General features: G+C 43.8%; 1 protein-coding gene across 1 annotated transcript; it reads left to right on the forward strand.

Annotated features, from left to right (window-relative positions):
• The first annotated feature begins 908 nt into the window (after nucleotides 1-908).
• Nucleotides 909-25,788, forward strand: vwa10.2 (von Willebrand factor A domain containing 10, tandem duplicate 2). The gene is made up of 18 exons (XM_045722980.1): nucleotides 909-1,054; nucleotides 1,588-1,900; nucleotides 2,137-2,289; nucleotides 2,677-2,817; nucleotides 2,915-3,008; nucleotides 8,397-8,525; nucleotides 8,957-9,143; nucleotides 9,375-9,544; nucleotides 10,064-10,176; nucleotides 10,534-10,650; nucleotides 10,970-11,123; nucleotides 11,231-11,307; nucleotides 16,559-16,691; nucleotides 16,788-16,940; nucleotides 23,703-23,795; nucleotides 24,077-24,363; nucleotides 24,512-24,811; nucleotides 25,158-25,788. Exons 2-18 carry the CDS (start codon nucleotides 1,712-1,714, stop codon nucleotides 25,623-25,625), a joined length of 2,958 nt encoding a protein of 985 aa, XP_045578936.1. The 5' UTR covers nucleotides 909-1,054; nucleotides 1,588-1,711; the 3' UTR covers nucleotides 25,626-25,788.
• The last annotated feature ends 1,606 nt before the right edge of the window (nucleotides 25,789-27,394 follow it).

Consider the following 27,394-nt stretch of genomic DNA (forward strand, 5'->3'; position numbering starts at 1 on the left):
GCTACCTTTTAAAGGTTCTTGTCCTTTCTGGACATCTGTAGCATCCTGTTTCTGTACTTTATGTAGAACTGGAATGATTCGCTCTAATTCTATGTTACCATCCGCCAGAATATTGACAGGAAATGGGAGTGACCTGATTGTCATTTGCTTTCACCTTCATTTCCATGGCAATGGATGAAGAAGTAACCTGACAGGGTAATTGTGTCAGAACAGAGGAAGGCCAGAAAAGGAGGATCCGTTGGTTCTCTCTCTCATATACATCACTTCAGGGTGAATCCTAACTTCAGGTCCAATTTTCATTTAGTCTTCATATGACATCAATGCGTTACTAAGTGAACGTTTGACTTAAGTGGAAGTTAGGATTCGCCCCTGTGGGTAATTGTGATGAAACAGTGGAACGCCAGAAAAGGATACATTAGCTCGCACACATTGTTATGAGATACATCACTTCATCTGTGTCCCAAATGGCACACTTTTCCTTAAATAGTGCACTACATTTAGGGCTCATAGTGCTCATAGGACTCATGGGAATCATAGGGCTCATAGTGCTCATATATTAGGAAAAGGGTGTCATTTGGGACACTGCCTTTATGTGTACTGAAGTCAGACCTCCTTGATATGGACAGTAAGGCCACTCCCACTGTCCTCCCACTGCTCTGACTCACAAACACACACAAACACACAAGCACACACACACACACACACACACACACAAACACACACATACACACACACACACACACACACACACACACACACACACACACACACACACACACACACACACACACACACACACACACACACAGCCCTCCTCTTCCTGTGTATCTGGAGGAGTGTTCTTTTTGTCACGGCCACATGAACACTGAATGAGTGACTTCCCCCCCTCGTCACTCCACCCAGGTATAGCAAGTTATAAAGGAGCAGAATGAGGCCACGCACAAACTGATAAGGACAAAGAATGTCAAACACACAGAGAACACTATACACACACACTTGAAGTCTACTTCCACCACCACTCCCAACGTGGAAATTGGGACTTCACGACTCACAGGTAAAACACTGTCATTTTAATGAATTATACCTGTCAACATTTCAGTTGGAATTTTTGTAAGTCAACTTTGTGTTTTCTAGACTTCATCTTTAGTTAATTTCGCACTGTTTATGTAAAGTATCTGAATGGAAAATGTTATGTAAATTGGAGTTTACTTAAAGTGCGTTCATTAGATAACTACAAGTTATTTTAGTGATATGGTACAATGTGATTTGAGATGTGGTCAGGACTTAAGTGAGAATATTTCTGTCTCCCCTCCCTTGTCTCTCTCATGCTTCCCCCTTCATTCCCTTGTCTTTCTCATGCTTCCCCCTTAATTCCCTTGTCTCTCTCATGATTCCCCCTTCATTCCCTTGTCTTTCTCATGCTTCCCCCTTCATTCCCTTGTCTCTCTCATGCTTCCCCCTTCATTCCCTTGTCTCTCTCATGCTTCCCCCTTCATTCCCAATCTCCACCCAGGCATTCCCACTACAGCTCGTTAACCCTGAGTAACCTCTCCTTGGTTTGCTCTCTGTCCTTTTGTGTCTCTGTAGGTTCCAACAGGCTCACAGAACCAGGAAGATACTTGATATTGACTCTGATCATATCTCACACATAGAGAGAGTTATTAGAGACCTTCTCCTCTCTCCTTGGACCCTCAAGACTTTATATGCTGCCATGCAGACCTCCCTCCTCCTGATGGCGCTGTACCTGTCACTTCCAGGGGGCACCCAGGCCTTCAAACCCCTCATCTCAGGAGGGGGCTCGGTCACACACCGTGACATCACACAGAGGGCTGTTTTACGCAAAACTGCCGAGGTCTGCCGAGCCCTGGCTGCCGCCCAGGGGCAGGACTTCAGCCTGCCGGTGAGTTGACTATTGGTGGATGTTGTGACACAGGAATGAGCTACTGGAAATGAACTAATGTTTTTGTAATTGGTTCTATAATAAAGCAATGAATGTACTACTGAGACATTTTCACCAGACTGAAAGTTTTAGGATTTCATCACATCGTCTTATCTCTTACTTGTGAGTTTCCCCTACAAACCAATTAATAACCTCTCTGTCTTTCTCTCTCTCTCTCTCTCTCTCTCTTTCTACAGATTGGAGACAGTCTCTCCGTTGTCAAACTACAGAAGGCCTGCTCTGTAGACTCCTCCTCTTCCACCCTCGTCTCCACCATCCTCTTCCAGAGCGCCATTGTCAAGATGTACCTTAGCAACGCCCTTGTGGACATGGAGTTTGCTCTGAGCAAGGTGAGGATGACAAGATGACGACGAGAAGGATGGTGTTGATGATAATGATGGTAATGGTGATGATAACAGTGATGAGGATGATAATGATGATGATTATTATGATAATGGTAATGATGTTTAGTATTATGATAATGGTGATGTAAACAGCGATGAGGATGATAATGATGATGAAGATTATTAGGATTATGATAATGGCGATGATCATGCTGACGATGGTGGCGGTAATGATAATGGTGACAATTATGGTAATTGAGATGATAACAATGGTGATAATGGTGACGATTGTAATATTGGTGAGGATAATGATTGTGATGGTAATGGATATGATGATGATGATGGTGACATGATGGTGGTGATGATGATGATGATGATGATGATGTGAGCCAGGCACACCACTTCGACGGTGAGACCTTCCAGGGGGGGCGGGCCCTGATCACGGCGGGGGTGTCGGAGGTCAAGGCCAGCGTCAAACGAGGGCGCTTCCTGTTGGCCAGGCTGGCACTGGGACGTGTCTGTCACACACTACAGGTGAGCACACACACACACACATACTACAGCTGAGAGAGGGAGATGATGAAGACTGATTGTGCTGATACTGTTGAGTTGATTGTGACTGTCTCTCCAGGATTTCTACAGCCACAGTAACTGGGTTGAGATGGGGAACAGACAGCCGTACAGCACTCTGATCAGACCTGACCTGCAACTGGTGAACCTGGCAGGTATTGTGTGTGGAACTATCTGTAGTTTATTTAAACCACCCCCAGATATACCCACCTATATCGGCACAATACAGGTATACATGCAATACATGCAACACAAACACGTAGCTAAAACGCCTACATTATAAAGGAATTTGTTCATAAAATAAAGAAACCTCTCCTCACGGACTGATAAAGAAGTATTTGGGTGTGTGCCATTGTCAACACTAAACTAATCCCTCTTTTTATCAGTCGACCAACCAGCATGGAGATAATAGACTTGTCATCGCTTCTACACAATTCACACCCCTATAAACTGCTAACTGCTAGCTAGCTTGCCCCGGTCTGCTAACTGCTTGTTTGCTAACCCGGTCTGCTAACTGCTAGCTTGTTTATCCCCGGTCTGCTAACTGCTAGCTTGTTTAGCCACGGCCTACTAACTGCTAGCTTGTTAGCACCGGCCTGCTAACTGTCTGAATCGCCGTGTCCCCAGCCAGCCCAACCACTCACTGGACCCATATGTTCACTTGGCTACGCATACCTCTCTCTAATATCAATATGCCTCGTCCATTACTGTCCTGGTTAGTGATTACTGTCTTATTTCAGTGTTTAGCCTCTAGCCCTGCTCAATATGCCTTAACCAACCATGTTGTTCCACCTCCTACATATGCAATGACATCACCTGGTTTAAAGGTCTCTAGAGACAATATCTCTCTCATCATTACTCAATGCCTAGGTTTACCTCCAATGTACTCACATCCTACCATACCTTTCACTGTACACTATGCCTTGAATCTATGCTATCGTGCCCAGAAACCTGCTCCTTTAACTCTCTCTTCCGAACGCGCTAGACGGCCAGTTCGTATAGCCTTTAGCCGTACCCTTAACCTACTTCTCCTCTGTTCCTCTGGTGATGTAGAGGTTAATCCCGGTCCTGCGGTGCCTAGCTCCACTCCCACTCCCCAGGTGCTCTCATTTGTTGACTTCTGTAACCGTAAAAGCCTTGGTTTCATGCATGTTAACATTAGAAGCCCACTCCCTAAGTTTGTTTTACTCAGTGCTTTAGCACACTCTGCCAACCCTGATGGCTTAGCCGTGTCTGAATCCTGGCTTAGGAAAACCACCAAAAACCCTGAAATCTCCATCCCTAACTATAAAATGTTCCGCCAAGATAGAACTGCCAAAGGGGGCGGTGTTGCAATCTACTGCAAAGATAGCCTGCAGAGTTCTATATTACTATCCAAGTCTGTACCCAAACAATTTGAGCTTCTACTTCTAAAAATGCACCTTTCCAGAAACAAGTCTCTCACTGTTGCCGCTTGCTATAGACCACCTTCTGCCCCCAGCTGTGCCCTCAACACCATATGTGAATTGATTGCCCCCCATCTATCTTCTGAGCTTGTGCTACTAGGTGACCTAAACTGGGACATGCTTAACACCCCGGCCATCCTACAATCTAAGCTTGATGCCCTCAATCTCACACAAATTATCAATGAACCTACCAGGTACAACCCCACATCCGTAAACACGGGGACCCTCATAGATATCATCCTATCTAACTCGCCCTCCAAATACACCTCTGCTGTTTTCAATCAAGATCTCAGCGATCACTGTCTCATTTCCTGCATCCGTAATGGGTCTGCGACCAAACGACCACCCCTCATCACTGTCAAACTCTCCCTAAAACACTTCTGCGAGCAGGCCTTTCTAATCGACCTGGCCGGGGTATCCTGCAATGACATTGACCTCATCCCGTCAGTAGAGGATGCCTGGTTATTCTTTGAAACTGCATTCCTCACCATCTTAAATAAGCATGCACCATTCCAAAAAATTTGAACTAGGAATAGATATACTCCTTGGTTCACTCCAGACCTGTCTGCCCTTGACCAGCACAAAAACATCCTGTGGCATTCTGCAATAGCATCGAATAGCCCCCGTGAAATGCAACTTTTCAGGGAAGTTAGGAACAAATATACACAGGCAGTTAGGAAAGCTAAGGCTAGCTTTTTCAAACAGAAATTTGCATCCTATAGTACAAACTCAAAAAAGTTCTGGGACACTGTAAAGTCCATGGAGAATAAGAGCACCTCCTCCCAGCTGCCCACTGCCCTGAGGCTAGGAAACACTGTTACCACCAATAAATCCACTATAATTGAGAATTTCAAGAAGCATTTCTCTACGGCTGGCCATGCGTTCCACCTGGCTACCCCTACCCAGGTCAACTGCCCGGCACCCTCCACAGCAACCCGCCAAAGCCCCCACTATTTCTCCTTCACCCAAATCCAGATAGCTGATGTTCTGAAAGAGCTGCAAAATCTGGACCCCTACAAATCAGCCGGGCTAGACACTCTGGACTCTCTCTTTATAAAAGCATCTGCCGAAATTGTTGCAACCCTTATTACTAGCCTGTTCAACCTCTCTTTCGTATCGTCTGAGATTCCCAAAGATTGGGAAAGCTGCCGCGGTCATCCCTCTTCAAAGGGGGTGACACTCTAGACCCAAACTGCTACAGACCTATATCTATCCTACCCTGTCTTTCTAAGGTCTTCGAAAGCCAAGTTAACAAACAGATTACCAACCATTTCGAATCCCACCGTACCTTCTCCGCTATGCAATCTGGTTTCAGAGCTGGTCATGGGTGCACCTCAGTCACGCTCAAGGTCCTAAACGACATCATAACTGGCATCGATAAGAGACATTACTGTGCAGCTGTATTCATTGACCTGGCCAAGGCTTTCGACTCTGTCAATCACCACATTCTTATTGGCAGACTCGACAGCCTTGGTTTCTCGAATGATTGCCTCGCCTGGTTTACCAACTACTTCTCTGACAGAGTTCAGTGTGTCAAATCAGAGGGCCTGTTGTCCGGACCTCTGGCAGTCTCTATGGGGGAACCACAGGGTTCAATTCTCGGGCCGACTCTTTTCTCAGTATACATCAATGATGTCGCTCTTGCTGCTGGTGATTCTCTGATCCACCTCTACGCAGACGACACCATTCTGTATGCTTCTGGCCCCTCTTTGGACACTGTGTTAACTAACCTCCAAATGAGCTTCAATGCCATACAACTCTCCGTCCGTGGCCTCCAACTGCTCTTAAATGCAAGTAAAACTAAATGCATGCTATTCAATCGATCACTGCACGCACCTGCCTGCCCGTCCTGCATCACTACTCTGGACGGCTCTGACTTAGAATACGTGGACAACTACAAATACCTAGGTGTCTGGTTAGACTGTAAACTCTCCTTCCAGACTCACATTAAGCATCTCCAATCCAAATTTAAATCTGGAATCGGCTTCCTATATCGCAACAAAGCATCCTTCATTGACGCTGCCAAACATACCTTCATAAAGCTGACCATCCTACCGATCCTCGACTTCGGCGATGTCATCTATAAAATAGCCTCCAACACTCTGCTCAACAACTTGGATGCAGTCTATCACAGTGCCATCCATCGCCAAACCTACTGGCTACAGGTTATCTACAAGTCTCTGCTAGGTAAAGCCCCGCCTTATCTCAGCTCACTGGTCACCAAAGCAGCACCCACTCGTAGCACGCGCTCCAGCAGGTATATCTCACTGGTCACTCCCAAAGCTAATTCCTCCTTTGGTCGCCTTTCCTTCCAGTTCTCTGCTGTCAATGACTGGAACAAACTTCAAAAATCTCTGAAGCTGGAGACTCATATCTCCCTCACCAGCTTTAATCACCAGCTGTCAGAGCAGCGCACAGATCACTGCACCAGTACATAGCCCATCTGTAAGCAGCCCATCTATCTACCTCATCCCCATACTGTATTTAGTTATTTATCTTGCTCCTTTTCTCCTTTGCACCCCAGTATCTCTATTTGCACATTCATCTTCTGCACATCTACCATTCCAGTGTTTAATTGCTATATTGTAATTACTTCACCACCGTGGCCTATTTATTGCCTTAACTCCCTTATCTTACCTCATTTGCACTCACTGTATATAGACTTTTTGTTTTCTTTTTTTCTACTGTATTATTCTGTCTGTCTGTCTGTCTGTGTCTCTGTCTCTCTCTCAGTTTTGGTCATTTTGATGGAACGCTACAACTGCTATTACCACAACCACACCGTCACCCCCTCCAACACACACACTCCTGTTCTAACCCCCTCTTCTCCCACTTCAGGCCCCAGTACTCCTGTTCTAACCCCCTCTCCTGCCTCTTCAGGCCCCAGTACTCCTGTTCTAACCCCCTCTCCTCCCTCTTCAGGCCCCAGTACTCCTGTTCTAACCCCCTCTCCTCCCTCTTCAGGCCCCAGTACTCCTGTTCTAACCCCCTCTCCTGCCTCTTCAGGCCCCAGTACTCCTATTCTAACCCGCTCTTCTCCCACTTCAGGCCCCAGTACTCCTGTTCTAACCCCCTCTCCTGCCTCCTAAGGCCCCAGTACTCCTGTTCTAACCCCCTCTTCTCCCACTTCAGGCCCCAGTACTCCTGTTCTAACCCCCTCTCCTCCCTCTTCAGGCCCCAGTACTCCTGTTCTAACCCCCTCTCCTCCTTCTTCAGGCCCCAGTACTCCTGTTCTAACCACCTCTCCTGCCTCTTCAGGACCCAGTACTCCTGTTCTAACCCCCTCTCCTGCCTCTTCATGCCCCAGTACTCCTGTTCTAACTCCCTCTCCTGCCTCTTCAGGCCCCAGTACTCCTGTTCTAACCCCCTGTCCTGCCTCTTCAGGCCCCAGTACTCCTGTTCTAACCCCCTCTCCTGCCTCTTCAGGCCCCAGTACTCCTGTTCGAACCCCCTCTCCTGCCTCTTCAGGCCCCAGTACTCCTGTTCTAACCCCCTCTCCTGCCTCTTCAGGCCCCAGTACTCCTGTTCGAACCCCCTCTCCTGCCTCTTCAGGCCCCAGTACTCCTGTTCGAACCCCCTCTCCTGCCTCTTCAGGCCCCAGTACTCCTGTTCTAACCCCCTCTCCTGCATCTTCAGGCCCCAGTACTCCTGTTCTAACCCCCTCTCCTGCCTCTTCAGGCCCCAGTACTCCTGTTCTAACCCCCTCTCCTCCGTCTTCAGGCCCCAGTACTCCTGTTCTAACCCCCTCTCCTGCCTCTTCAGGCCCCAGTACTCCTGTTCTAACCCCCTCTCCTCCGTCTTCAGGCCCCAGTACTCCTGTTCTAACCCCCTCTCCTCCGTCTTCAAGCCCCAGTACTCCTGTTCTAACCCCCTCTCCTGCCTCTTCAGGCCCCAGTACTCCTGTTCTAACTCCTTCTCCTGCCTCTTCAGGCCCCAGTACTCCTGTTCTAACTCCCTCTCTTGCCTCTTCAGGCCCCAGTACTCCTGTTCTAACCACCTCTCCTGCCTCTTCAGGCCCCAGTACTCCTGTTCTAACCCCCTCTCCTGCCTCTTCAGGCCCCAGTACTCCTGTTCTAACTCCCTCTCCTGCCTCTTCAGGCCCCAGTACTCCAACCTGTAGGAATTGTATGGGAGGTAACTGTACTGATAACATCCTACCAGAGGTCTCACAGCAGGGCCTGCTCACCTCTGGATACTTCAACCTGTTCTCCTCCAACAAACCTGCAGGTACACACACACACACACACACACACACACACACACACACACACACACACACACACACACACACACACACACACACACACACACACACACACACACCTTTTCTTCCTCTTCTTGATAGACAGCAGCTAATAGGGATCCTAATAAATACAACAACAAAAAACTTTGATGTAATTTTTATTTAACTAGGCAATTCAATTAAGAACAAATTCCTATTTACAATGACGGGCTAGCCCTGCCAAACCCGGACGACGCTGGGCCAATTATGCACTGACATATGGGACTCCCAATCACAGCCGGATTATGATACAGCCTGGAATCGAACCAGGGACTGTAGTGACGCTGCTTGCACTGAGATGCAGCGCCTTAGACCGCTGCGCCACTTTGGAGCATTGATGCAAACTAACTCACACACTCATCTCTCCCTCTCCTAGGTAAGTGTAGCCACGGCGGGTTGTTTGACCGGACCAGCGGTCGGGACCCGGTAGGGGGCATCAACAAGGACGACGTGGGGTCCAGTCATGGTCACCTCCACCACACTGCAGCTGACGTGGCCGTCAACGCTACCATGGAACTACTGGAGGACATCAGAGGAGCTGCCGGGGACAAGGACTTCCTACGGTGAGAGAGAGAGGCTGAAGTAGGTGGGCAATGTTTAGGCTAGAGGTGATTATTTGTGATGTTTTGTGTTAAATTGGAGGATTTTATCACTTTATGGGCAAGGATTAGACTACTATATGATGAGGGAGATGTCATGGTAAACTGTTGTGAGGAGCTAGGATAACAGAGGGTGTTTTTGGTTCATAATTCCTACTCCATAATCTCCCTTGCTCTCTCTCATCCCCCCTCCAGGTTAATAGGCATCACCCAGTCGTCAGTGTTGTGTTTTGTCATCGACACCACAGGCAGTATGAGTGATGACATCACGGAGGCTAAGAGAGTGTCCTTCTCCATCATCGACAGTAAGAGAGGAACCCAGCAGGAACCTTCATCATACATCCTGGTCCCCTTCAACGACCCAGGTGGGTGTTAGCCTGGTCCCAGATCAGCAGGAACATACATCCTGGTCCCCTTCAATGACCCAGGTGGGTGTTAGCCTGGTCCCAGATCAGCAGGAACATACATCCTGGTCCCCTTCAACGACCCAGGTGGGTGTTAGCCTGGTCCCAGATCAGTAGGAACATATACCCTGGTCCGCTTCAACGACCCAGGTGGGTGTTAGCCTGGTCCCAGATCAGCAGGAACATACATCCTGGTCCCCTTCAACGACCCAGGTGGTTAATAGCCTGGTCCCAGATCAGCAGGAACATACATCCTGGTCCCCTTCAACGACCCAGGTGGGTGTTAGCCTGGTCCCAGATCTGTTGTCCAACTCCAACATTACGATCACGTCACATGCCAAGTGCCTCCCTGAAACTAGGAGCAGAACAACTGTTTTAACCCAAAGTTCTTCTCTTTTTACTTGTGTGGAATAACATTACAATTTCACGTCCCAATTAGTCATTTGTGGTGTGTGTGTGTGTGTGTGTTTGTGTTTGCAGGATTTGGGCCTCTGATCACCACAACAAACGCAGACATTTTCAAACAGAGAATCAACGCCCTGACAGCATCAGGAGGAGGAGATATACCAGAGCTGTGTCTGTCAGGACTACAGGTGTGTGTGTGTGTGTGTGTGTGTGTGTGTGTGTGTGTGTGTGTGTGTGTGTGTGTGTGTGTGTGTGTGTGTGTGTGTGTGTGTGTGTGTGTGTGTGTGTGTGTGTGTGTGTGTGTGTGTGTGTGTGTGTGTGTGTGTGTGTGTGAGTACAGGCAATGTCCTGAGCAAAAGTTACATTCACAGTGCCAATATGGAGGCTGTATTTGAACGGCTGCATTTGAAATGTGGTTGCCTGTTTTTGCAACTCTGCCAGAGCTGGTTAGTTAGCCAGTGGACTGAACATGTTATTTCCCATAGAGTTCCTGTACTTGATCCCAGTGTGGTCTGACTCTCTGATGTGTGTGTTGTAATTCCCAGCTGGCCCTCACGGCGGCGCCACCCTCCTCTGAGATCTTTGTGTTCACTGATGCTCCTGCTAAAGACACTGCACTGAAGAGCACTGTCACTGCCCTCATAGAGAGCACCAAGTCTGTGGTTAGTAGCTTTCACTACTGTTAATCTTTCTCTCTCTGTCTCCTTCTCTTTCTGTCTCTCTCTGTGCTTCTGTTCATCACTGTCTCTGTCTCTCCCCCTTTTGGAGACAGTTTACTGTTCGTGGGCTCACAAGTTGTCTGAGTGAGATGTGATGAAGTGTGATGTAAAGGCTAGCCATTATGATTCATCTCAACATATCTTATTTCTTTACTGCCATTCTTTCCTAACTTCCACTTTCCTTTCATCCTTTATTCTGTCATCAACCTCTAACTCTCTTCTCCTCTCTCTACCTCTCCTCTGCTCCCTCTCCTCTCCTCAGGTGACCTTCATGTTGACTGACAACCTCCGATCCAGTCGTCGTCGCCGTTCCGTGGGCGGAGCTTCAGCCATATGGCCCAGTCAGGGTGGAGCCTCCAATCGGATGGCCCAATCAGACGCTCAGCTGTACCGTGACCTTGCCCAGGCCTCTGGAGGTCAACCAATCAGTCAATCAATTGATCTTATTCATAAAGCAGTTGTCCTAAAGTCTTTTACAGCTTCTTATAGAGTTCTCAGAACATACTGTGGTCCCTTCCTCCAGGTCAGGCCATTGAGGTCACCAAGGAGGATCTGCACCGGGCCACCAGCATCATCGAGGACGCCTCTGCTGCAGCACAGGTCTGGTAATGTTTTGGCTTACAGGCTATAGATCAAGTCCTCCTGCTCAGTGTTCAGTCACTCTCTCTCACTGGACAAGCTATACAACTGTACACCCTAACAATGACCTCAACTGTGTTGTTAACATATCTAATGATTTGCCTATTAACCTCTTGGGGCTAGGTGGGACGCTAGCGTGCCACCCGTGGTGCACTCCATCAACAGCAGGTGCATTTCAAGAGCGGCAAATTTGAATCCAAATAAATGTCAAAATTCAAATTTTTCAAATATACAACTATTTTACACCATTTGAAAGATAAACATCTCCTTAATCTAACCACGTTTTACGATTTCAAAAAGGTTTTACGGCGAAAGCATAAATTTAGAGTATGTTAGGACAGTACATTTACAAGAGTTGTGTGTAATGTTTTGTCAAGTCAAAGACAGGGTCACCAAAACCATAAAACCAGCTAAAATGATGCACTAACCTTTTACAATCTCCATCAGATGACACTCCTAGGACATTATGTTAGACAATGCATGCATTTTTAGTTCTATCAAGTTCATATTTATATCCAAAAACAGCGTTTTACTATGGCATTGATGTTGAGGAAATCGTTTCCCTCCAATAACCGGCAGTCAAGTCAGCGTAACAAATTAAATAATTAAAATTAGAAAACATTGGTAAAATATTATATTGTCATTTAAAGAATTATAGATTTACATCTCTTGAACGCAATCAACTTGCCAGATTTAAAAATAACCTTACTGGGAAATCACACTTTGCAATAATCTGAGCACTGCGCCCAGAAAAATACGCGTTGCGATACAGACTAGACGTCATGTTGGGGAGATCTAAAATCGAAAATACTATGTAAATAATCCATTACCTTTGATTCTCTTCATCAGATGTCACTTCCAGGTATCACAGGTCCATAACAAATGTAGTTTTGTTCAAAAAAGCTCATCATTTATGTCCAAAAATCTCCGTCTCGTTAGCACATGATGTAAGCCAGCCGGACTTCTCGTCATGAACGAGGGGAAAAAATATATTTCCGTTCGTTCAAACATGTCAAACGTTGTATAGCATAAATCATTAGGGCCTTTTTAACCAGAACATGAATAATATTCAAGGTGGACGAATGCATACTCTTTTATAACGTATTGGAACGAGGGTACCCAACATGAACTAGCGCCAGGTGTCTAATGGGACATCAACGTTCCATGGCTCTTGTTCGGTCAGATCTCCCTCCAGAAGACTCAAAACACTTTGTAAAGGCTGGTGACATCTAGTGGAAGCAATAGGAAGTGCCAAAATATTCCTAAACCCCTGTGTTTTTCAATGGGATAGGTTTAAAGTCAATACAACACATCAGGTATCCACTTCCTGTCAGAAAATGTCTCAGGGTTTTGCCTGCCAAATGAGTTCTGTTATACTCACAGACACCATTCAAACAGTTTTGGAAACTTTAGAGTGTTTTCTATCCATATATAATAAGTATATGCATATTCTAGTTACTGGGTAGGATTAGTAACCAGATTAAATCGGGTACATTATTTTTATCCAGACGTGCAAATGCTGCCCCCTAGACCCAACAGGTTAAACCCTCCTGCTCCTCCTCCTCCTCCTCTTCCTCCTCCAGGTGTCTGTGTTGTTAACATATCTAATGTATTGTCTATTAACCCCTCCTCCTCCTCCTCCTCCTCCTCTTCCTCCAGGTGACTGTGTTGTTAACATATCTAATGTATTGTCTATTAACCCATCCTCCTCCTCCTCCTCCAGGTGACTGTGTTGTTAACATATCTAATGTATTGTCTATTAACCCCTCCTCCTCCTCCTCCTCTTCCTCCAGGTGACTGTGTTGTTAACATATCTAATGTATTGTCTATTAACCCATCCTCCTCCTCCTCCTCTTCCTCCAGGTGACTGTGTTGTTAACATATCTAATGTATTGTCTATTAACGCCTCCTCCTCCTCCTCCTCTTCCTCTTCCTCCAGGAGACTGTGTTGTTAACATACCTAATGTATTGTCTATTAACCCCTCCTCCTCCTCCTCCTCCTCTTCCTCCAGGTGACTGTGTTGTTAACATATCTAATGTATTGTCTATTAACCCCTCCTCCTCCTCTTCCTCCTCTTCCTCCAGGTGACTGTGTTGTTAACATATCTAATGTATTGTCTATTAACCCCTCCTCCTCCTCTTCCTCCAGGTGACTGTGTTGTTAACATATCTAATGTATTGTCTATTAACTCCTCCTCCTCCTCCTCTTCCTCCAGGTTACAGTGTTGTTAACATATCTAATGTATTGTCTATTAACTCCTCCTCCTCCTCCTCCTCCTCCTCCTCCTCCAGGTGACTGTGTTAACATATCTAATGTATTGTCTATTAACTCCTCCTCCTCCTCCTCTTCCTCCAGGTGACTGTGTTGTTAACATATCTAAGGTGTTGTCTATTAACCCCTCCTCCTCCTCCTCTTCCTCCTCCTCTTCCTCCAGGTGACTGTGTTGTTAACATATCTAATATATTGTCTATTAACTCCTCCTCCTCCTCATCCTCCAGGTGACTGTGTTGTTAACATATCTAAGGTGTTGTCTATTAACCCCTCCTCCTCCTCCTCCTCCTCTTCCTCCAGGTGACTGTGTTGTTAACATATCTAATGTATTGTCTATTAACCCATCCTCCTCCTCCTCCTCTTCCTCCAGGTGACTGTGTTGTTAACATATCTAATGTATTGTCTATTAACCCCTCCTCCTCCTCCTCCAGGTGACTGTGTTGTTAACATATCTAATGTATTGTCTATTAACCCCTCCTCCTCCTCCTCCTTCTCTTCCTCCAGGTTACAGTGTTGTTAACATATCTAATGTATTGTCTATTAACCCCTCCTCCTCCTCCTCCAGGTGACTGTGTTGTTAACATATCTAATGTATTGTCTATTAACTCCTCCTCCTCCTCCTCCTCCTCCTCCTCCTCCTCCTCCTCCTCTTCCTCCAGGTGTCTGTGTTGTTAACATATCTAAGGTGTTTTCTATTAACCCCTCCCCCTCCTCCTCCTCTTCACTGTGTTGTTAACATATCTAAGGTGTTGTCTATTAACCCCTCCTCCTCCTCCTCCTCTTCCTCCAGGTGACTGTGTTGTTAACATATCTAATGTATTGTCTATTAACTCCTCCTCCTCCTCCTCCTCCTCCTCCTCCTCCTCCTCCAGGTGACTGTGTTGTTAACATATCTAATGTATTGTGTATTAACCCCTCCTCCTCCTCTTCCTCTTCCTCCAGGTGACTGTGTTGTTAACATATCTAATGTATTGTCTATTAACTCCTCCTCCTCCTCCTCCTCCTCCTCTTCCTCCAGGTGACTGTGTTGTTAACATATCTAATGTATTGTCTATTAACCCCTCCTCCTCCTCCTCGTCTTCCTCCAGGTGACTGTGTTGTTAACATATCTAAGGTGTTGTCTATTAACCCCTCCTCCTCCTCCTCCTCCTCCTCTTCCTCCAGGTGTCTGTGTTGTTAACATATCTAATGTATTGTCTATTAGCCCCTCCTCCTCCTCCTCCTCCTCACAGTGTTGTTAACATATCTAATGTATTGTCTATTAACTCCTCCTCCTCCAGGTGACTGTGTTGTTAACATATCTAATGTATTGTCTATTAACTCCTCCTCCTCCTCCTCTTCCTCCAGGTGACTGTGTTGTTAACATATCTAATGTATTGTCTTTTAACACCTCTTCTTCTTCTTCCAGGTGACTGTGTTAACATATCTAATGTATCGTCTGTTAACTAGTATGGGCTATGCGGTACAGCCAGTGAAATAGCAGGGCGGCAAATTCAAAACAACAAATATCTCATAATTCAAATTTCTCAAACATACAACTATTTTACACCATTTTAAAGATACACTTCTCCTTAACCCAACCACGTTGGGCTTTAAAAGGCTTTACGGCGAAAGTAAAACATTAGACTATGTTAGGACAGTGCCTAAAAAATAAAAGCCACACAGCCATTTTCCAAGCAAGAACAGGCGTCACAAAAACCAGAAATAGAGCTCAAATTAAGCACTAACCTTTGATGATCTTCATCAGATGACACTCTCAGGACTCAATGTTACAAAATACATGTATGTTTTGTTCAATAAAGTTCATATTTATATCCCTAAACCCCATTTTACATTGGCGCGTGATGTTCAGAAAATGTATTCCCACCAAAACTTCCGGGTGAATGAGCACATCAATTTACAAAAACACTCATCATAAACGTTGATAAACAGTTATTGAAAGAACTATAGATACAATACTCCTTAATGCAACCACTGTGTCAGATTTAGCTCAACCATCAAAGCAAGCTATACAGTTACCCGCCAAGTTCTGGAGTCAACTAAACTCAGAATTAGTATTATAAATCTTCCCTTACCTTTGCTGATCTTCGTCGGAATGCACTCCCAGGACTCCCACAAGAAATGTTCTTTTTGTTCGAAATACTCCATATTTATGTCCAAATACCTCTGTTTTGTTCGTGCGTTCAGGTCACTAATCCAAAGGCATAACGCGAGAGCGCAGAACCAGAGACGAAAAGTCAAATAGTTCCATTACCGTTCATAGAAACATGTCAAACGATGTTTACAATCAATCCTTAGGGTCGTTTTAATATAAAACGTCGATAATATTCCAACCGGAATATAGCGTATTCATTACAGAGGAAAAAGAAGGAGAGGCGCGCAAACGTGCCCTCGCTGTAAACAACTCACTGGTCCCAGGCAATCCACTGTTTGACTGAGCTCCTATTCTCTGCCCAGTAACAGTAGACGGATGAAACAAGTTTCTAAAGGCTGTTGACAGCCAATGGAAGCCTTAGGAAGTGCAAAATGACCCCACAGACACTGTAGTTTGAATAGGGATTAGATAGAAGAACTACAACTCATTTCCTGGGTGGATTCTTTCTCAGGTTTTTGCCTGCCATATGAGTTCTGTTGTACTCACAGACATTATTCAAACAGTTTTGGAAACTTTAGAGTGTTTTCTATCCAAATCTACTAATAATATGCATATCCTATGTTCTGAGCCCAAGTAGTAGGCAGTTTAATTTGGGCACGTCATTCATCCGAATTTCCGAATACTGCCCCGTCACTAAAAAGTTAACCCCTCCTCCTCTTCCTCCAGGTGACTTTGTTGTTAACATATCTAATGTATTGTCTTTTAACACCTCCTCCTCCAGGTGACTGTGTTGTTAACATATCTAATGTATTGTCTATTAACCCCTCCTCTTCCTCCTCCTCCAGGTAACTGTTCTACAGGAGGTAAGGAGCCCCGGGAAGGCAGAGAATTTCTCCTTTACAGTAGACGAGTCTTTGAGAAATCTGAATGCTTACATCACAGGAGGACTCCTCTCCTTCACTCTCACCAGCCCTTCAGGTGTGTGTGTGACAGCCAGGTGTGACTGGATTTACTGTACACGTCACCTTTCCAGGTAAAGTGTTTGATAACCAGATGTCCCTCTCCTCCCTCTAGGTGTGTCTCAGAGTAACAGTGAGGCCAGCGGTCCTCTGGGGACCATCCAGACTGTAGGGAACCTACACCGCGTCTCTCTGATCACACACAGCAACACAGGATTATGGGAAATCAGTCTTAACTCCCTTGAGTCCTACTCACTGAAGGTCATAGGTCAGTACAGTGGCGAGCCCTGATTCCTGGACAACAGTAGTGCTTATATATATGGAATAGGGTTCCATTTCAGATGTAGTCCATTGTCCAGACTTCCCCTCCTCATCACAACATTTAAATATCTATATTCTCTATGTAAGAATTTTTTTACCTCTATGGGCTATGTGGGACGCAAGCGTCCCACCCCTGGTACACCCAATCAACAACAGGTGAAATATCAAGACCGCCAAATTTGAAAACAATTAAATGTCATAATTCAAATTTCTCAAACATACAACTATCTTACACCTTTGAAAGATAAACATCTCCTTAATCTAACCACGTTGTCCGATTTCAAAAAGGCTTTACGGCAAAAGCATAAAGTTAGATTATGTTAGGAGAGTACATTGACAATAGCTGTGTGTAATGTTTTGTCAATTCAAAGAAAGGCGTCACCAAAAGCAGAAAACCAGCTAAAATGATGCACTAACCTTTGACAATCTCCATCAGATGACACTCCTAGGACATTATGTTAGACAATGCATGCATTTTTTGTTCTATCAAGTTCATATTTATATCCAAAAACAGCGTTTTACTATGGCGTTGATGTTGAGGAAATCGTTTCCCTCCAATAACCGCCAGTCAAGCAGCACAACAAATTAAATAATTACTATTCGAAAACATTGGTAAAATATTATATTGTCATTCAAAGAATTATAGATTTACATCTCTTGAACGCAACCGGATTGCCAGATTTAAAAATAACCTTACTGGGAAATCACAATTTGCAATAATCTGAGCACTGCGCCCAGAAAAATACGCTTTGCGATACAGACTAACCGCCATGTTGGAGAGATCTAAAATCGAAAATACTATGTAAATAATCCATTACCTTTGATTCTCTTCATCAGATGTCACTTCCAGGAATCCCAGGTCCATAACAAATGTAGTTTTGTTCGAAAAAGCTCATAATTTATGTCCAAAAAGCTCCGTGTTGTTAGCACATGATCTATGCCAGCAATATTTACGTTCGTTCAAACATGTCAAACGTTGTATAGCATAAATCATTAGTGCCTTTTTTAACCAGAACATGAATAATATTCAAGGCGGACGTTTGCATTCTCTTTTAACCTCTCTAGGCTAGGCGGGACGAATTCGTCCCACCTACGTAACAGCCAGTGTAATCCAGTGGCGCGATTTTCAAAACGTTAAAAATCCTATTACTTCAATTTCTCAAACATATGACTATTTTACAGCCATTTAAAGACAAGACTCTCGTTAATCTAACCACACTGTCCGATTTCAAAAAGGCTTTACAACGAAAGCAAAACATTAGATTATGTCAGCAGAGTACCAAGCCAGAAATAATCAGACACCCATTTTTCAAGCTAGCATATAATGTCACAAAAACCCAGAAGACAGCTAAATGCAGCACTAACCTTTGATGATCTTCATCAGATGACAACCCTAGGACATTATGTTATACAATACATGCATGTTTTGTTCAATCAAGTTCATATTTATATCAAAAACCAGCTTTTTACATTAGCATGTGACGTTCAGAACTAGCATACCCCCGCAAACTTCCGGGGAATTCGCTAACATTTTACTAAATTACTCACGATAAACGTTCACAAAAAGCATAACAATTATTTTAAGAATTATAGATACAGACCTCCTCTATGCACTCGATATGTCCGATTTTAAAATAGCTTTTTGGTGAAAGCACATTTTGCAATATTCTAAGTACATAGCCCAGGCTTCACGGGCTCGCTTATTTAGACACCCGGCAAGTTTAGCACTCACCATAATCATATTTACTATTATAAAAGTTTGATTACCTTTTGTTGTCTTCGTCAAAATGCACACCCAGGACTGCTATTTCAATAACAAATGTTGGTTTGGTCCAAAATAATCCATCGTTATATCCGAATAGCGGCGTTTTGTTCGTGCGTTCCAGACACTATCCGAAATAGTAAAGAAGTGTCACGCGCATGGCGCAATTCGTGACAATAAAATTCTAAATATTCCATTACCGTACTTCGAAGCATGTCAACCGCTGTTTAAAATCAATTTTTACGACACTTTTCTCGTAGAAAAGCGATAATATTCCGACAGGGAATCTCCTTTTCGGCAAACAGAGGAAAAAATCCCAAAGGCGGGGGCGGTCGGGGTCACGCGCATAAGCCCGTGTCCCTTGATCGGCCACTTGAGAAAGGCGATAATGTGTTTCAGCCTGGGGCTGGAATGACGACATTCTGTTTTTTCCCGGGCTCTGAGCGCCTATGGACGACGTGGGAAGTGTCACGTTAGAGCAGAGATCCTTAGTAAATGATAGAGATGGAAAAGAAGTTCAACAAATGGTCAGACAGGCCACTTCCTGTAAAGGAATCTCTCAGGTTTTGACCTGCCATTTGAGTTCTGTTATACTCACAGACACCATTCAAACAGTTTTAGAAAATTTAGGGTGTTTTCTATCCATATGTAATAAGTATATGCATATTCTAGTTACTGGGTAGGAGTGGTAACCAGATTAAATCGGGTATGTTTTTTATCCAGCCGTGTCAATACTGCCCCCTAGCCCTAACAGGTTAAAACGTATTGGAACGAGAGTACCAAACATGATCTCGCGCGCCAGAGTCTAATCGGCCACCACCGTTCCATGGCTCTTGTTCGTTCAGTTCTCACAGTATAAGACTCAAAACACTTTCCAAAGACTGGTGACATCTAGTGGAAGCCATAGGAAGTGCTCAAAAATTAATAAGCCCCTGTGTGTTTCAATGGCATAGGCTTAAAGGTAATTCAACACATCAGGTATCCACTTCCTGTCAGAATTTGTCTCAGGGTTTTGACTGCCATATGAGTTCTGTTATACTTACAGACACCATTCAAACAGTTTTAGAAAATTCAGAGTGTTTTCTATCCAAACCTGAACAATAATATGCATATTCTAGCTTCTGAGTTGGTGTAGGAGGCAGTTAACTTCTTGGGGCTATGTGGGACGCTAGCGTGCCACCCGTGGTGCACCCTATCAACAGCAGGTGCATTTCAAGAGCGGCAAATTTGAAACCAAATAAATGTCAAAATTCAAATTTTTCAAACATACAACTATCTTACACCCTTTGAAAGATAAACATCTCCTTAATCTAACCACGTTGTCCGATTTCAAAAAGGTTTTACGGCGAAAGCATAAAGTTAGATTATGTTAGGAGAGTACATTGACAATAGCTGTGTGTAATGTTTTGTCAATTCAAAGACAGGCGTCACCAAACCATAAAACCAGCTAAAATGATGCACTAACCTTTTACAATCTCCATCAGATGACACTCCTAGGACATTATGTTAGACAATGCATGCACTTTTAGTTCTATCAAGTTCATATTTATATCCAAAAACAGCGTTTTACTATGGCATTGATGTTGAGGAAATCGTTTCCCTCCAATAACCGGCAGTCAAGTCAGCACCACAAATTAAATAATTAAAATTAGAAAACGTTGGTAAAATATTATATTGTCATTTAAAGAATTATAGATTTACATCTCTTGAACGCAATCAACTTGCCAGATTTAAAAATAACCTTACTGGGAAATCACACTTTGCAATAATCTGAGCACTATGCCCAGAAAAATATGCTTTGCTATACAGACAAACGGCCATGTTGGAGAGATCTAAAATCGAAAATACTATGTAAATAATCCATTACCTTTTTTCTCTTCATCAGATGTCACTTCCAGGAATCCCAGGTCCATAACGAATGTAGTTTTGTTCAAAAAAGCTCATCATTTATATCCAAAAAGCTCCGTGTTGTTAGCACATGATCTAAGCCAGCCGGACTTCTCGTCATGAACGAGGGGAAAAAATATATTTCCGTTCGTTCAAACATGTCAAACGTTGTATAGCATAAATCATTAGGGCCTTTTTTAACCAGAACATGAATAATATTCAAGGTGGACGAATGCATACTCTTTTATAACGTATTGGAACGAGGGTACCCAACATGAACTCGCGCGCCAGAGTCTAATCGTCCATCACCGTTCCATGGCTCTTGTTCGGTCAGATCTCACAGTAAAAGACTCAAAACACTTTGTAAAGGCTGGTGACATCTAGTGGAAGCAATAGGAAGTGCCAAAACATTAATCAACCCCTGTGTGTTTCAATGGCATAGGCTTAAAGGTAATTCAACACATCAGGTATCCACTTCCTGTCAGAAAATGTCTCAGGGTTTTGCCTGCCAAATGAGTTCTGTTATACTCACAGACACCATTCAAACAGTTTTAGAAACGTTAGGGTGTTTTCTATCCATATATAATAAGTATATGCATATTCTAGTTACTGGGTAGGATTAGTAACCAGATTAAATCGGGTACGTTTTTTTTATCCAGCCGTGAAAATACTGCCCCCTAGCCCCAACAGGTTAAAAATGGGCACATATTTTTTTCTAAATTCTCAATACTGCCCCCTAGCCCCAACAGGTTAAACACCGATTGGACCCTTTTTTTTCAATTTACGCCTAAAATGACCAAATCTAACTGACTGTAGCTCAGGACCAGAAGCAAGGATATGCATATTCTTGAAACCACTTGAAAGGAAGCACTTTGAAGTTTGTGGAAATGTGAAATTACTGTAGTAGAATATAACACATTATATCTGTTAAAAGATAATACCAAGAAAAAAACATGCAAGAGAAAGGCCATTATATCAGTTAGGAGTCTAGGCACAATTTAGATTTTGGCCACTAGATGGCAGCAGTGCATGTGCAATGCTTTAGACTGATCCAATGAACCATTGCATTACTGTTCAACATGTTGTATCAAGTCTGCCCAAATGTGCCGAATTGGTCAATTGATACATTTTCAAGTACATAACTATAGAGAACATACAAAAATGATATGGTAATAAAACATTTTAATTTACACACTCCCAGGAATGTCATAAATTATGGATAATTAGCTTCCCTACAGAAAAGACACTAACCTTCACACGTTCAGACACAGCAGGGGTTCAAACTGTAGATCCCAGTTCCTACATTTGAATATAAAAATATATTTTATCAAACAAAACTATGCTACATTTTATCTCTGGGACCCTCAGGATGACAAATCAGAGCAAGATTACTGAATGTAAGCACATTATTTACCTTCAAAGGTGACTGTGTCAAACCATTTGACGTTTTTGTTGTTGTTGTGCACTCTCCTCAAACAATACCATGGTATTTTTCACTGTAAAAGCTACTGTAAATTAGACAGTGCAGTTAGATTAACCTGTTGGGGTGTAGGGGGCAGTATTTTCACAGGTTACTACTCTGGCCCAGAAACTAGAATATGCATATTATTAATACATTTGGATAGAAAACACTCTGTTTGAATGGTGTCTGTGAGTATAACAGAACTCATATGGCAGGCAAAAACCTGAGACAAGTTCTTCTTTTAGTTCTTCTTTTGATTCTCTATCGAAACTACAGTGGCTGTGGGGTGACGTTGCACTTCCTAAGGCTTCCATTGGCTGTCAACAGCCTTCAGAAGGTGGTTTGAGTATTCTCCTGTCACTGGGCAGAGTATAGGAGATCAGTTACTGAGTGGTCTGCGTGGCAAAAAAGGGATTGGATATGCTCGGTCCCGCGAACGCGCTGTTCCTTCTTTTTCTTCTTGAATGAATATGCTATTGTCCGGTTGGAATATTATCGCAATTTTACATTAAAAATACAATAAAGATTGATTTTAAACAGCGTTTGACATGCTTCGAAGTACGGTAATGGAACATTTTGACTTTTCGTCTCTGGTTCCGCGCTCGCGTGTTATGCCTTTGGATAAGTGATCTGTACGCACGAACAAAACGGAGGTATTTGTACATAAATATGGATTATTTCGAACAAAAACAACATTTCTTGTGGAAGTAGCAGTCCTGGGAGTGCATTCTGACGAAGATCAGCAAAGGTAAGAGAATATTTGTAATACTAATTCTGAGTTTAGGTTGCCCCGAACTTGTGTCTGTATAGCTTGCTGTGATGGCTGAGCTATGTACTCAGAATATTGAAAAATGTGCTTTCTCCGTGAAGCTATTTTAAAATCTGACACGGCGGTTGCATCCAGGAGTAGTCTATCTATAATTCTTTAAATAATTGTTATATATTTTGTCAACGTTTATGATGAGTATTTTTGTAAATTGATGTGCACATTCACCGGAGGGTTTTGGTGGGAATACATTTTCTGAACATCACGTGCTAATGTACAATGCTGTTTTTTGATATAAATATGAACTTTATCAAACAAAACATACATGTATTGTGTAACATAATGTCCTAGGAGTGTCATCTGATGAAGATCGTCAAAGGTTAGTGCTTCATTTAGCTGTGTTTTGGGTTTTATTGACATATGTCCTTGCTTGGAAAATGGCTGTGATTATTTTTGTCTATGTACTCTCCTAACATAATCTAATGTTTTGCTTTCGCTGTAAAGCCTTTTTGAAATCGGACAATGTGGTTACATCAAGGAGAAGTGTATCTTTAAAATGGTGTAAAATAACTGTATGTTTGAGAAAGTTGAATTATGACATTTTGCTGTTTTTGAATTTGCCGCTAGCGTCCCACGTAGCCCATAGAAGTTAACAAGATTTTAAGCTTTCTACCAATATCAGATATATCTTTGTCCTGGGAAATGTTCTTGTGACTTACAACGTCATGCTAATCACATTATCGCACTTTAACTCAACCGTCCCGTGGGGGGGGGACACCAATCCCGTAGAGGATAAGGGATTATCTAAACTGCGTGCGTGTGTGTGTTTCAGGTCAGAGCTCTGTTAATTTTGGCTACCATTTCATGGAAGTTTTCGGAGGGGCTCATGGAGACTTTGGCCTCAGAGAGGGCCGTCCTCTCACAGGTAACAATAAATAACAGAAGAAACCATCTTCTGTACGAACTTTTTCATCTTCATCTTCCACAGCATCACAGCAGAGTAGTTTCAAATAATGTAAAAAATAATAACTTCCTCTTCCTCTCGACTTCACCTTACCTCTCTGTCATTCTTACTCTCTATTTTCCTCTGTTCACTTCATTCTCCTGCCCTTCCTCTATTTCTCTGTCCACCACCCTGTCTCTACACCCCCTCTCTCTCTCTCTCCTCTTCCTCCATGTCTCTCTTCATCACCCCCCCCCACCCAGGCGGTAACATAACCCTGCTGGTGTCTGTGACGGGGGGTGATTCTGTCACTGTGACAGCGGTGGCCCTGGTCGAGGCCTCGGGGTCAGGATCAGAAGTCAACGGAACCCTGCAATCGCTAGGCGGCATTGGCGGCGGGGACTTCCTGGTTACCGTGGCCAGAGTCCCACAGGGGGAGTTTGTGGTGCGTCTGAGGGGAGAGAGCAATAGCGCCACCACCAAATCATCACCTAGCCTCTTCCAGAGACAGGCCTCCACTCAGATAAAGACTTCCAGCATCTCTGTTACGGTCAGTCTTGTAGAACTCTGAAATTGCACCCTTTTCCATTGGACCTGGGCCGCCAGGGTTCTGATGAAAATCAGTGCACTATAAGGAATAGGATGGCATTTTGGACACTCTGTCTTATTGTTAAAAAGTTAAGTTCTTCTCACCCCAGGCCCAGGCTGACAGTACTTTAGAACCCGGGTCCACCATCTCTGTCCCCTTCACCGTGACAATGGCCAAAGGAACAGGAGGAACTTTTACCATCCGAGCCACGAACGACCGCGGCTTCATTTCCTCCTTCCCGGCCAGTGTCTCCATTGTGACCGGGGGCGGAGCGGCCAACGGTACGGTGACCCTCACGGCACCCGCCAGCACCCCATCGGGAACGGACGTCACCTTGACCATCGAGGCAGAGTCCGCTGGAGCCACAGACTTGAACTACTCCATCCTGCGTCTCTTTGTTTTCAGCAAGGTAAGCATCATATCACAAAATTCTAAAATGAACTACTCCGTCCTGCGTCTGTATTTCTCTGTTGTCAGCAAAGTAAGGAACTCTGAAATTAAGTACTCAGTCCTGCGTCTCTCTCTTGTCCGCAAGGTAAGTGTCGTATTCCAAAACTCTAAAATGGGTCTGGCCTCCTTTCCTCATATCTTCTCTTCCCTCATGGCCCTGATTTGAACTCTACCAGCTCTACAGGTCAGAGATGGTTCTACCACTACCAGCTCTACAGGTCAGAGATGGTTCTACCACCACCACTACTACTTATTTGTCTGACTAAGCTCTATCGCTCCCTCTCTCTGTCTCCCCCCTCCTCCAGGTGACAGATTTCACCCCTCCCCAGTGCGGGGTGGTCAGCGTATTGTCCAACTGCCTGGCTGACTGCAGTGCCTCTTACTGGCAGCTCTCTGCCAACCTGACCGACGGTGCCAACGGGACGGGCATCGACCGAGTCACCCTGCGCCAGGGTAACGGGACCCTGAACACTTCTACAGAGGTGGGCACCGGGGGCGAGAACGTGACCCGGGTGACGTACAGCGCCACCTGCTGTTCAAAGAAGGTAGAGCTGGTGGTAGTGGACAGGGCAGGCAACGTGGGTGTGTGTCTGGGCTCAGTGAATGACTCTGTTGGGGTGGTTGTGAGCTCTACAGCCCAGGCCTCTGTCACCAACACTACAGCTGTACCTGTAGTTAGTACTACATCCCCCGGAGGGCCACCTTTGACTCTGTCCCTGTATCTAAGGATCTGTGTGATGCTTTCTCTCCTGTGGAATAGAGTAGAGCTATAGAGTTGTATAATAGTTCATATTGGTATATGTCATGTGGAACAGTGGAATCATTGCAAAGAGAGTCAAGTCATCAGACAAAGCCGATATGTATATGTTATGTTGTACAAATAGACAGGGTGGAAATATGTAATGAACTCTGTCATAATACACTGTGGAAACATTTTGTTATTTGTATTATTTATTTCTATTCTCTTAAATCTGTCAAACTGAAACTATGAAGATCTTATCAAAACTTCTGCTTTTGGTGAAATTCCCCTCTTATCCAAGTTGACCGTCAGTTTCATTCTGAATAACTCTTCACATTGATGTCCCACAGACAGCATAGATAGAAAACAGGACCCCAATATAGCATTAAGACCAATGGTGATGTATGTGATGAAGTCACAGGGTCAAAATTGTTCTGCTAAAATATTAGCACGTCATTTATTGCTTGAATTGTGGGAAACAACAATTTTTCCATTAGAAGCTAAAGTGGGGGAAGTCACCTGGTCACGTTTTTATAGGGGACAGTGCACATTAGTTTAGCCAAAATCTCATTTGCACCCTTAGTCCCTGAGCAAGTAAGGGCCTTTACACAGCCATTATCTAACTACAAATACACAATAAAACAATACAAAATACAAATACATTACATCCAATAATATATCATTCTAACAACAACACACTATCATGAGGAACCACAGATAACTCATGTGTACAGGTTTGGATAGATTTGAGCCATGTTTTCAATTTAACCTCTATGGGCTAGGTGGGACGCTAGCGTCCCCCCGTGGTGCACTCCATCAACAGCAGGTGCATTTCAAGAGCGGCAAATTTGAAACCAAATAAATGTCAAAATTCAAATTTTTCAAACATACAACTATCTTACACCCTTTGAAAGATAAACATCTCCTTAATCTAACCACGTTGTCCGATTTCAAAAAGGTTTTACGGCGAAAGCATAAAGTTAAATTATGTTAGGAGAGTACATTGACAATAGCTGTGTGTAATGTTTTGTCAATTCAAAGACAGGGTCACCAAAACCATAAAACCAGCTAAAATGATGCACTAACCTTTTACAATCTCCATCAGATGACACTCCTAGGACATTATGTTAGACAATGCATGCATTTTTAGTTCTATCAAGTTCATATTTATATCCAAAAACAGCGTTTTACTATGGCATTGATGTTGAGGAAATCGTTTCCCTCCAATAACCGGCAGTCAAGTCAGCACCACAAATTAAATAATTAAAATTAGAAAACATTGGTAAAATATTATATTGTCATTAAAAGAATTATAGATTTACATCTCTTGAACGCAATCAACTTGCCAGATTTAAAAATAACCTTACTGGGAAATCACACTTTGCAATAATCTGAGCACTGCGCCCAGAAAAATATGCTTTGCTATACAGACAAACGGCCATGTTGGAGAGATCTAAAATCGAAAATACTATGTAAATAATCCATTACCTTTGATTCTCTTCATCAGATGTCACTTCCAGGAATCCCAGGTCCATAACGAATGTAGTTTTGTTCAAAAAAGCTCATCATTTATATCCAAAAAGATCCGTGTTGTTAGCACATGATCTAAGCCAGCCGGACTTCTCGTCATGAACGAGGGGAAAAAATATATTTACGTTCGTTCAAACATGTCAAACGTTGTATAGCATAAATCATTAGTGCCTTTTTTAACCAGAACATGAATAATATTCAAGGTGGACGAATGCATTCTCTTTTATAACGTATTGGAACGAGGGTACCCAACATGAACTCGCGCGCCAGAGT

Source organism: Salmo salar, chromosome ssa08 (genome assembly GCF_905237065.1).
Source record: "Salmo salar chromosome ssa08, Ssal_v3.1, whole genome shotgun sequence".
In the NCBI taxonomy this organism is placed as follows: domain Eukaryota; kingdom Metazoa; phylum Chordata; class Actinopteri; order Salmoniformes; family Salmonidae; genus Salmo; species Salmo salar.

Coding starts and splice junctions, on each gene's coding strand:
- vwa10.2 (XM_045722980.1), top strand. CDS start 1,712: ATGCAGACCTCCCTCCTCCTGATGGCGCTGTACCTGTCACTTCCAGGG. Junction 2,290..2,676: donor TGGAGTTTGCTCTGAGCAAG/GTGAGGATGACA, acceptor GATGTGAGCCAG/GCACACCACTTCGACGGTGA. Junction 16,941..23,702: donor CTACTCACTGAAGGTCATAG/GTCAGTACAGTG, acceptor TGTGTGTTTCAG/GTCAGAGCTCTGTTAATTTT.